The 12,623-nt window shown below is 41.7% G+C and overlaps 1 protein-coding gene across 1 annotated transcript in view; it reads left to right on the plus strand.

Annotated features, from left to right (window-relative positions):
* Positions 1-12,623, plus strand: part of kif6 (kinesin family member 6) — a 49,771-nt gene that overhangs the window by 11,089 nt on the left and 26,059 nt on the right. Inside the window, exons 7-12 of the mRNA XM_070842812.1 lie at positions 2,506-2,712; positions 3,104-3,247; positions 3,669-3,755; positions 8,030-8,133; positions 9,759-9,864; positions 12,109-12,256. Of these exons, the coding sequence (XP_070698913.1) occupies positions 2,506-2,712; positions 3,104-3,247; positions 3,669-3,755; positions 8,030-8,133; positions 9,759-9,864; positions 12,109-12,256 (796 nt within the window). The remainder of the gene's footprint in view (positions 1-2,505; positions 2,713-3,103; positions 3,248-3,668; positions 3,756-8,029; positions 8,134-9,758; positions 9,865-12,108; positions 12,257-12,623) is intronic.

Raw genomic sequence — 12,623 nt, forward strand, 5'->3', positions numbered from 1 at the left:
TGCCAAAATCGGCCCAGAAGTCCTTGCGCCACATAGGCTTCCAATAAAGTTAACAGTAACACTTTCTTTCTTCTCTTGCTCGGAGCCATGTGGCTAAAAGATGCCACGCTCATTCATACCACACTCAGCAGACAATGAGCTCATTTGCTTAGAGATTTGGCGATCCCCTCCACACTTTTATTGCTGGGGAAATAAAATACACCTTTTCAAGTCCTCGACCTTTCTTCAACCCTTAAGTAAACCTTTCCTCCCATCTGGTATTTTTTGGCGTCCCTGTTTCACTTCTCTTCACATGTGGGGATTCATGGCTTCGATATTCTCCCCCTTCTACATCCTAAACTCCCTCCTGAACCTGTGGGGGTGAGTGGGATGTTACTCTTAACCTCTTGAATCAGCAGTCTCTGCATCTTTTTGAGGGTTTGTTGTACCAGATTGTCCCCTTATGCTGACCCTCTGCAGCGCTGTGTGTGGTCAGCATGTAGTGCATGTAAGATCAACATGTGGTCAATTGACAACACAGGAGAATAAAGGAAGTGGCTCCAATGAGGTTGCATTGTCCTGCTGTTTTTTCACAACTAAGACATATTTTAATGCCTCTGTATGGACAATGTTTCCTCTTGGCATGAAAACACAGTCTGTAACCATTTAAATACACATTCTGTACTCTATGCACTCTTTTGGACTGCTAAAGAAACCTCTCTATAATGCCTGGTGATACCAAAATTGCACTCGCATGTCAGAACTTTTAACTCAACTGGTGCTCAGTCTTGATAAAGGCCGTTGCAAGGACACAACTCTCAGAGAAGAACCCCCAGTCATTTCTTATCTGTGCCGGCTGCCAGTGTTTCAGAATACTTTTAACTGTAATCCATGATCGCTGGTATAAATGTCCACTATTGGGCATGCATTAACAGGCACTTATTATATATGTCTCATTTAGTTAGCAGCTAAAAACTAATGCAGTCTCATACAACAGTCCTTTCTGGAAGTTCTAATGTTTAGTTTTTGTTGAAACTTTATGATGTCTTTAGAGGATGTTAAATAAAGCATTGTATGAGACTGCATTAGTTTTAGCTAGGTGTGCCTAATAAACTGGCAACTACGTGTATTTACTTGGAGCATGTATTACAATAGTGTGATTTTCCATCATTGGCAATATACCATTTTTACTTTTAATTCATAACCAGCAAATCCTCTGTATTCTCTGTATGACTTTGTATACAGTGCCTCCTGAATGTGAAGTGTTCACATTTATGTATGTATCTGAAGCATAGTACAAGATAGGATGTATTTGAATGTATACACGCTTGTGCAGATTAATGTGATAGCTGTCAAAAATATTTACACCCTTTCCTGTGTTGTTAGCTGTGGCTGTCAGCCTGGCTGTCTGGAATGTCACACAAAGGCCACAGATCAAGTTTTGACCAGTATTTGATTGGTGTTGGTTGATGTGGAAAGTAGCTGTCAGTGATTCTTCACCATGGACACTCTGTCCTTACCTTTGACCCTTTACTCAATCCTATTAAATATGTCAACATCTGAGGGCTGCTTCATATTACTTTAAAGGATACCCTGAGGAGCAAACATTGGCGTGTGCAGAGTGAAGGGAATTTGGACTGAGGAAAGAGATGATAGCGGTGGGTTAAGAGAGTGAAAGATCTGTCACAAGCTGTCATGACCCTAACAGGCAGGTGTTGGCACATTTACGGCAACAACAAGTCAGGGTCACAGCACCTTTTTACAATGAATAACCTGGAATGTCTGTGACAATGTTTTCGAGCAGAGGGTCATGCTGTAAGTCATGTTCATGTCTTACATCAATGACCATTCCTAAGAAGGAAAATAATGCCAGCCTTAATCAGAAGCTAATTCAAGTCAAGATGCACTAAATCATCAGGATAACCCCTTCATTCTAATTAAAAGCTGTTACTTAAAACCACCATGGTTCAAAAGCTTTTACTTGTAACCACCATGTTTCCCAGCTGTCTACATGCCATGGCACAAACAAACCAATTCAAAAAGAAGAATGATCAGCGCTATGTCAGCGAATGTCCATTTCCTCTGTTTATTCTCTCTTTGAGGACCCCGTGATTAAACCATCCTTCTCTGCTTAATAAAGCTTGTTTGTGCAGAGTGACTCATAACTCTATTTCTGTCTCCTCCTGCACTCAACCTGACTTCTGCTGTTCCAGTGACCATCTGAAAATCAACTTCAGCTTTTGTAAAGCCGCCACCATGTGTTTACTGCTCATCAGTTACACAGTGTGTTTCTTTGATCCTCATACCAGCGGGAGACTGAAAAATAAGAATCAAAGGAAACATGTTTTTTGTTGTTTGAATATGGAAAGCACCGCAGATGAAGAAAAAAAGTTCTGTTTTTCTTTTCTTTTTTTGGTATTCACCATGTGTACCAATTTTAGAGGTTTCAGAATACTCTCACACAGCCTTAAGAATATTACAGCATTACAGAAATGTTTTCTCACCGCTCTCCTTTCTTCTTTCCAGACTCCAATGAACCAGGCGTCCACACGTTCCCACTGTGTCTTTACTGTGCACTTGTGCAGGCGTGAGCCAGGCTCGGCCACACTGCGGCGCTCCAAACTCCACCTGGTGGACCTGGCTGGATCGGATAGAGTTAGCAAGACTGGCCTGAATGGCCAACTGCTCACAGAGGCCAAGTACATCAACCTCTCCCTCCACTTCTTGGAGCAGGTAGTTGCCTCTTAAACACATTTTCCATTTCAAATAATTTGCAATATGTTTGATGTAAATAATGAAATACATTTTTGCACAGCAAGCACTTTATTGTGTGTGATTTACACAGCAAGTTGAATGCTTTCCCCTATGAGAATAGTGTATTCTGCTGACTCTGGCTTCTTCATTTGTTCAATCTCCTGGATGTTCATCAATTCATTTTACGTCAGACATTTCGCTTTGATTAATGGCCATGCTGCAGCCACCGTACGAACAGTAATGACCCACAATGTTGGAGAGAGTTAACTACGTGTTCTGTCAGACATAATGTTACAATCAGGCATTTCATTTGCTTCCTCCATCTCTGTCTTCATTAACATATGAGACCTTTCACTGCTCTCTTCTTCAGGTGATCATAGCTTTGTCAGAGAAGAACCGCTCCCATATTCCTTACAGAAACTCCATGTTGACCTCTGTGCTGAGGGACAGCCTTGGGGGCAACTGCATGACTACCATGATTGCCACTATAGCAGTGGACAAGAGGAACCTTGATGTAAGGATGGTCTGCATATTGCCATGTTCAGGCCGAATAATTTGTTAGATTGTCAAAAAACGAGGAGAAAGTCTTGGAATGACTGTTATATACTAAATACTATTATAGGCTCTTTGGCCTTGCTAGCTGCCTCTGCCAGGAGTGAATATAGATTTTCTCTCCTGAATCCTCATCTGGATTCTGTGGGTATTTAACCCACAGATTAAAATTTACTTGGACTGTTGCACAGTATACTCTGCTTCATAGAAATTAATGAATCGTCAATCGTGAAGAAAGTATAGATTGTGAACTTCTTGTCATCTTAGTCCTTGCATGCAGTCACTCAAGTGAATGTACCAAATGAATGCGAAATTAAGAAGTAATAGTCTTTCCCCAGGCACAAAACATACATTAAAACACATTTTCAAACCTTTTTTCTCAGGAGTCCATCTCTACTTGCCGCTTTGCTCAGCGCGTGGCTCTCATCAAGAATGAGGCAATATTGAATGAAGAACTGGATCCTGCCCTGGTGAGACAGCCGGGCACTCACAGAACATCACCAGTCACTACAGAGACCATAGCTCAGCCACCCAGTCACACCACAGAAGCATGACTTAATGTGCTGTTTCATTATGGCCAGACCCTCCTCACAGCTTCCAGACCTTAAATTGATCAGTGAATGAGTTGCAGTGAGAATCCAGCTTCTGAATGTAACTAACACCATGTGCTTAAGTGTCCTCTTTAGTTTTCCAATACCAGATTATTTTCCAATGTCAATCACTCTTAGAAAAGCAGTTTTTTTTTTACCTTCAACACGTGAACGCCTGTCTGCGTGCGTTATTTGGGTGGCTCACAGGTCCTGTTTGCATCCTCTCTCTGTTATGGCGTATTTTATCCAAATACCTTCAGCGTCTTGAGGAAGCAACCAGCTGGAAACTGCTGTGTATTTATGTGTTTTTACACGCATTCATGCAAGGAAACATACACATTGCATGCACAGAGCCACAGAGTAATTCCTGCACAGATGTTGTAGACAAAGTGTATCTTTTTTAAAATGAGTGGATAGTCTGTTCACTTTCATTATAATTAGCATCTATACACTATTAATACATTCTTATTTTAGTAAGTTAGAGAAGAGGCCAGGGTAGGACATGTAGAGCAGAGAAAGGTTTGGTGAGAATAAGTCCTTGGATTGTTGCAACATACAGTATGTGGTTAGAGGCCACTCAACTATTTTTACATAGACCTTCTCCCATATCCATATCTTTTGCTACATTCTGCTATATAGTATATAATTAGTAATAGAAAATAGCAAAATAGCACTTTAGCCAGGTTAGCCCTTTACAATGGTTTACCTCCTTGACTTTCTCCTTTTACAATACTTGTCACCTCTTCACCTATTGTTGTGTGCCAGGAAGCAGACCCGGTAGTTATTGTAAAGGCCCCTCAAGGGAAATACAGTGGTAAGTCATCATAGCTATATCCGCTTCCTCCCCTCCCACCATGACCTGCCTTAGGATCAACTGCTACTGTATTACTGCTACTGAGACTTGGCTGGCCACTTACAAACCCTGCAGAGGTATTTTTAAGAGAGTCTGCGGCTGGGCCAGTAATTGTGACAGTGTCTGGCTGCTCCCAATTGGGTCCGGCACAGTTACAGCTCAAGGCAAACCCAAACTCATGGGCAAATGTCTTGTCTCAGTTTATGGCTTTTTAGTGTGTTTCTCATTTTGTTCATTGCTCCCGTCTCTCTGTCTCTCCCTCTATCTCTCTTCCTGGTTTGCTGAGGAGGGAAAAAAGTTAAGACAGCAGTGCAGTTTGCAGATTAGAATGATGTCATTTATCGTGGTTCGAGGTGACACTCAGACTCCCATTTTTTGCCTCGTCTAAAGGCACACCGTCTATTGGACATGCCTTCTGTGGTAATTGATTTGAAACCTGGAGTTTGCTTTTGCAGTCAGTGTTTGTTACATCGTTCAGACCACACAGTGCCTTAGTGGTCCTACACTGTAGCCTACAGGCTACTAAAAGCACTTCTTCAAAGCCTGAACAGCAGGAAACCAGGCAGACCAGACAAAACATTTAACAACTCTCTCGTGGACAGGGAAATAATGAGGTGTTGAAAGTGACCTGTGATCATAATGAAGTCAGCCACAGTGACCACACCATATAAGGCTGGCTCTATTGGCTCCTCTGAGAGTCTTATTCCTTCATTTAGACCAGGCTGATCCAGGTCTGGAGTCAGAGGTAATTGTCAATAGTTATTGGATCCTCCAAGATGCTTCAACCACCTCCCTGAAGCATTTATTTCAAGTGTGTAAGAGATAGTTGAGCGTTTTGTGCGGGAGTGCTTAGGCTGAGTTGAGCTGAACTCAGCTTCTTTCTGGGATTCTTATAGGGTCCAAACAGTCGATCTTACCATGCTGTTAAGAGAAGAGTAATAGGAAGCTGGATGACCCTCCTGGACCTGGGCTCTCCAATCACTCAAAGGTACACATGACATCTTGCTTTAGAAGGCAGCTCTGATTAGCGCATACCTGTGAGTCAAACAGAGGCCTGCTTATAGCCCACCAGAGAGACATGTTCAGGAAGTGGGTGTGAAAATTCCTGCGGGTGGCTGCTCTCCCTTGGTCCCTCATCTTTTCCCATCTAAGTGGCTGGCATTCATTAGGACAGAGGGGATTCTGTAAGCGTAGTGGTGTGCTGCAGCGAAGTGCTCCCAGCCTCAGTCTAAAATGCCTGAATGGTGCCATGCATGGAAAAGCCCATATGTTATCATTTTGTTGTGGTGGGATAAAACACCTTGCCCATGTTTAGGTGCAGTGGGAAACTATGACTTCTCTTCCTCCATTAAAAGAGACCCCATAGTAGCAGCATGTTTGTGAGTGGCATACTACATACACTACAGTGCTTACAGTTTACTGTAGGAGGTTTTCTACTCAGGATGGATAGTATTCATTCAAGAACAGGATGTGTAGTTTAATGTTAGGACTGTTTCAACCTTAGGTGTCTAACATGTACATAAAAAACAGCACGGACATGTATGTAGTTTTGCTGTTTCCATCAGCAAAGCAATCTGCATTATGCATTGTGTCACTGACATGGGTTTCCATAGGATATGCTAGCATCATCACTCACATGGCCTGAGTCAGTTTTTTTTCAGAGTGTATGGAAGCCTGCTGTGGTGCTGTGGTACCAGTGTGGGCTTGGTGCTCTGAAATAGAATGCATGATTCCACTGACCAACAACTGGCGGTCAGCTTTTCAGAATGCAGCTGGGAGAATTACATCAGACCTTGGCTTCCAAGAAAGAGATACAGGGAGCGGCTCTAGTGAGGGACCATCAGCTATGATGTTCAATGTTAAAAAATATGAGACGGGCTGGATTAGGGATGAAATTCTTGTTTAGCTAAGTGGCACCTACGCTAAACCACACAGCAGGTCTGTTTTTTCTCAAGAGCATCTTGAGTTGATCATATCTGACTGCACGAGTGGGTTTGACTTTCCAGTTAGAAGATGTGTTTGCTAAAAGTGGCACTTCTTTGCTAAACTGGATGACTCAGTCTGACCTTTGACCTTGATCCAGATTTCACAGAACTTAGCACTCCCAAGCAACTTTGTGCCGGGAGTGTCACTGTGTGACTCTGGCACACAGTCGCCCCTTTCTTTTGTATTTGTGCTTTGCCGCTGAGACTGTTCCAGTCATCCAGTCTGCTTTAGTATTTTGCGGTGTGGTCAGATTCAGTGGTGATAGTTAAGTGGGATTTATACTGAAGAAAGAAGTAGCCCATGTGAGTTAAAGAACAATTGCCACTTGTTTTTTTTTAGGTGGCTCAGTGTGTGGTGTGATTTGTGCATAATTTTTATTACATTTATTATAATTGGTGTGGTTCTCTTTCAGTGACTGCACCATCTACTGATTTCAGTGTTGGCCTATTTTCCCTACCATTAACATGTAAATGCACGTCTCTGTTTAGATGTAATGTAGAAAAAGGTCAAATTCTCTTCTTGGACTGACTCTCTTTCTTCAAGAGATTTGGCAAATGAATGAATGCCCTGTTAACATCTCAGACAACTAGCTGCAGAGAAATGAGGCTGTCGGTTTTATTAGGCTGATCAGTTCCTCTGAATTTTCTGTTATATATTTGGTCCCTTTCACATTAAGTCATAGCACCTTAAGTTCAGTTATGGCACACTGCTAGTAAGTGCTCAGCATCAAAATAAGGGCGCATGTCGAGTGGGCGCACCTCTAACCTCTTACTCCTGTTGTCAGTATTAATCATCGGAGTGTTGCTTTAGACTGCTTATAAAGCCACATCCTTGTCCTGTCACATTGTCTCTCCGCTGATCATCATTTTTGACATTAACAGACACGCTTGCTCCTACTGTTTTTTTGTTTTTGTTCTTTTTGCAAAGATTGCTTTTCAAGTACTTATTTAAGAAGCTGTGTCTGGACTTGGAGAGACATTTTGCTTTTTTATATATACAGTAACCAGACTCAAACAGCCAACCAGCCCATTGGCTCAGTGTGTAAGGCTTTAACCAAACATGCGTGGACAGACAGCAGCCGAGGGTTTATGTGTTCTTTTTCTTAATCACTGTAGCTGTTTAATGGTAACTTATGTTTTGCTTCCTGTATTTTCTCACTGCAGTGATCTGGAATCACTTAATTTTTTCCTCAGAATGCATCAGTAAGATAAGCCGCAAGATCATTTTCAAAGGGACTGTCTCATCAAGTGTGCTTTTTTACATAATGTGCACACACAGCAGACCTCTAATCCTGCTTTTTCTGTGTATTCTTTAGCTAATAGCACGTTTGAAGAGGGAGATCCTGTCTCTGAAGGAAGAGCTGGCCATGGTGACAGGAGAACAGAGAGATGACCAGCTCACTGTGGTGGAGATCCAAAAGTATGTCACCTCCTGTTCCCTGACTCCTCGTCATTTCTATCCAGTCCCTCAACATAAGATGTTATATTCTGAGATTTACAAATAACAAATGAGTGGAGCAAAAAAAAAATCACTCAGAGTCCTAAGTCCTGATCAGAATGTTCCACTGGAGCTTGTACAATGTGTATGTGTGCATGTGTAAGTAATGATGTGACCTTGGTGATCCAGTCATCCCAGGACAGTGCAGACGTGTACAGTGGTGAGCTGGCCCTGTCAGCCCTCTAGGATGTTTACAGTGTTCCTCAGACACAGGGATGAGAGCAGATGGTCTTTTTTCAGACTCTTATTTGTATTCGTAATCCTAACAACCTGGAGATTCTTGAACAAATATGTTTCATGATTTACAAGGGATTTTGCCTAAAGCGCCTGCATAACTTGCGCTGATGTATGCGCATCGGTGCTGAGTTGAATTCACTCATTCATTCACTGTGGCTGAACCAGATCTAATGGAGTTCCTCAGGACTCTGTTTGAGCCAGGACTGCTTTATTTCTGCTCTTATACTCAAATGGCAGAGGGACACAGCCAGTCAGGGCCAGAGTTCAACCCAGAGGTTCCATCGAGGACTTGGCACGTCACCGGTTGAGTGCTGATGTATTTACTGGGCCTTGGCCCCCTCAGTTCGCCTTTTTATTATTTCCTCTCTACCCGGGTGATTATCCTTGATTTCCCCCCTGTTTGTGGTCAGACTCATACAGGGAATCTATAATGATGTCTGTTGTGACCACAGTCGCAGGACATGCTGACTTTTTTGTTGCTGTTTCCTCTCTTTTTAATGCCGTGACTCATCCCAGTGCTGGGTGATTGCACATATCCTTGCCTATTTGTTGTCACATTTCCAATTGCACATATATCCTCAAGCATGCAGATTTTTGTCTTTCCAGAAGACTGTTGTGCTGCCTTCAGCGCTGTGTCAGATTCACTATCAATCCATGTCCACACAAGTCAATTAAGTTTTGTTTTTCTGAATAATGTTGTACTAAGAAGAACAAAATTGCATTTGTTTGCTAAATTTACACAAGGACCAACACAACCTCACACCTTGGAAAAATGATCCAATTGTGGCGTTTGAAGGACGATGTGTTTTCTCTTCCAAATATTATACGTGGCATTGAAAGGCATTCTCCAGAATCAAACTTTGTATCACAAAATCACTGATGTCTCGCAGGGCCCTGAAACAGGACCGCTACGTTTGTTTTAAGTCCTTTGTCATATAAACTTAGCGTGTTTCTACGCTTACACGTTAGAGCAGAAAATAAAGACAGTCGGGTCCACATTGGATCCGTCTGGATGGGTGCCTCCTGGTCTTTTCCAGTGGCTTGCAGAACCAATGTTTGGACTAGCATTCAGTGATAGTTTATCAACAGGCTGTCCCAGTGGAGCTGGAAGACACGTTTAAGTAAATAGTTTTCTTTGACCAGACCCACATTTTAAACATTAGAAGCACTCCTCTAATATAGATCTTAACTGTTTGAGTGCCTGTTGAGCCCTTGCTGAGTGTGATGGAGAGGGATACCAACATGGAATGTTGCATTGGTTTAAGCTCTGGCATGTTAGTCTCTCTGCGTGTACGTCTCTGTGTGTTTAGGCTGGAAGAGTTAGTGAAGGCCTTCCTGGATGACCCTGATCCAGATGTGACACTGTCATTGGGCCCAGACATGAGAAAAATTCACCACTGTTTCTCCCTGCTGAAGGTAATATATTGTCAGTAGTCTCTCCATGTACAGTATATGCATACATGTCGCCCTGCATAATCCTCGATCTGTGTCTGCTCTCTCTGTCAGTCCATTATTACTTATGCCTTTTTTTTCCCTCTCCTTTCTATGACAAGGTCCCTGTGCCATCACCATGCTAATGAAATTCATTAAAGTTCGACTTCTCATAGATAGTGGTTGAGTTTATTCCTCACTGTAACAGTGAATGGCTGGAAGCAATATTTGATCAGTGAGGTGTCAGAGCTCATTTCTCTCCATCCCTCAGCACAGACGTGACCAACTGACCCATCACCTCCTCTAAATAGCTCCCTCTACTGTCCTCTTCTGGGAAAGACCTTACTTTTAGATTAAATTAAATTGCTTCTCCTATTTTAATGTGGTTAATACTTCTGTACCTGGTAACTGTCTCACAATTGAATAGGTAGACTTTTATCATCTTATTTTCACAGAATAAGGTGGCAATTAACTGATTCTAAAGGCTAGATGACTAGAAAGTGAAAATATTGTAATATCCAATGATGCCCAGTTTGGTCCAGTGCTGTTGACTTTCCCACGGCCTGACTTAAGTCTAGACGCTTGGTGTTTTGCAGTTACTTGCCATCTAATTATAGATGGGGTGTAATGTGACATGCGGTCGTTAATGCATGTGTTCAAACCTGATCCTCTTAAGAATGTGCACCACAGCTCAAAAACGCAGCCAAGACATATCTACATACAACACAATGGTCTCAACTCTGTCTTGTATTTGTGAGTGTAGCACACCTGCTAAGATAAATCAGTGGTTAGTAGTTAATCAATCAACTGAAAATTAACCACTAGTAATCCACCAGCAATAAAATCAGTTTATCATTTAAGTCAATTATCAAGCCCACACGCATAATGTTTTCCACCTCCAGATTTTCAAATGTGAGAGTTTGCTGCTTGTCTCTGTTTCTGGTTCAAAATAATTTGTGTTTCATGTGTGTCTTTTACTACAGTGGAGTCTGGACATCATTTTGGTTGCAGCTCTTTGCCCAATGCACCGACAGTCTGTCACATAGACTGCTGTGGAAAATGTTGCTAGAAAATTCTTAAACTTAAAAAAGCTGGTAGTAACTTTCTGTTTTGGGGAAAGTCAGATTGGTTTAATTTTTTTTCAGTTTTATTCAACATTTCTCAAACAGCAGCCTATGGCCCACTGCTGCTAGATGAGCTTTGGGAAAACATTTTGGCGCTCACTCTGTTCCTGCCTTCTCGTTTGGTTGGAGCTGGAGCAACCACCAGAACCAGTTCCAGATCCCACTTGAATGTCTGTTTATCTCTCCTTCAGTTTGTTATGATCCGCAAACTCTATCTCCTCTTCAGTTTACATTCCTCTAAGCATCACCTCAGCCACACTCCAGTGATTCTGTAGGAATTTGGATCTGGTTTGAATTTAATTTCTTTTTTCTATTTTCTCAGTAATAGCTAGTTCTTCCACGCTCAGCTCTCTGCTTGTCCTTGTTCTGGGATGATGTCCAAACACCAGAGAGCATATCTATAGATTTTATCTCTTCAGCATTGAAGAGCAGCAGCTCTTCAGCAGCTCTGTTGTCACACTGAAGGGGTTGCATGAAATTAGAATGTTATTCTAAACTGGGGAACATCAGCCCAAACAACTACTACGACTACTGATGCTACTGCTGCTAAAACTACTACAACTACTTCTAAAACTTCTTCTTCTTCTTCTTCCTCTGTACCTTTCCTTTCTACTACCATGTGGAAAAACTCTAATCCTTTAACATGTTTCCCACCTGTCCTTAAACCTGGAGTATCTGGAGAAATTTTAGAGTTATATTGCAGACAGGGAAAAGAGGGGAATTTAATTATTGTATAGGGAATATCACAGAATTCTGAAGAGCACCACTTTCCAGGATGATACCACAATGTATTATCCAGCTTGTTTACACTCATGGCATTAGATGGTTGTTTCTACTGAAAATGTTTTTGTCGACAGCAAACCCAGTTGTAGAAATCAGGCTGCCTTTTCTTGTAGAAGTTTATTGAGCTAAAAAAGAATGATTGTAGATGACATGAAAACCCACCGACATACTGTCATTGTCATTGTGAAGAGTTGTGGAACATTTACATCACTTTTAAGGTAACAAATGATGTAATTCTGATAAACTGATAAAGACGCCATTCTACTTACTTACTTTGCTTACATTAAAAGTCAGCAATCTTTCTTTTCTGTTTTCTGTACAGAAAATGATCATGGACAAGCAAAGTGGAGGAAACAGTAATGGACAAGAGTCTCCGATGTGGAGGGAAGACGTAATTCAAGACGGCCACCACAGTCCAGCAGAAGTGACCAAATTAAAAGAAATGCTGACACAACGTGATAATGAGATCAGTATCCTTTGACATGGTGCGGCCAGCTTAGTTTAGTTCAGATTAAACTATTAGGACATTGATTTTTTTGAAATTGGATATGATGAGATCATTTACATGAATAACACTTTGTTTGTATGTTCATAACTTCTAACAAAAGTCTGTTATTGCACATCAGGCTAAAAATAGTTGCAGGAGGAGAGAGTTACTATTCTCCTAAACTAGATGGTATATTACATTCCATTAAACATACGTAGACATACTAATTTCATCATTGCGCATATAAGATAGTTGAATCTCCAACTGCTGCAGTGTGACGCCAAGGATTCTTGTCCTTTTTATTTCACCTGTGATTGGCTGGTTGAGGCGCCTGGACGTTGTACAGCGGA

This window comes from Pempheris klunzingeri, chromosome 13 (assembly GCF_042242105.1).
Source record: "Pempheris klunzingeri isolate RE-2024b chromosome 13, fPemKlu1.hap1, whole genome shotgun sequence".
Taxonomy (NCBI): Eukaryota; Metazoa; Chordata; class Actinopteri; order Acropomatiformes; family Pempheridae; genus Pempheris; species Pempheris klunzingeri.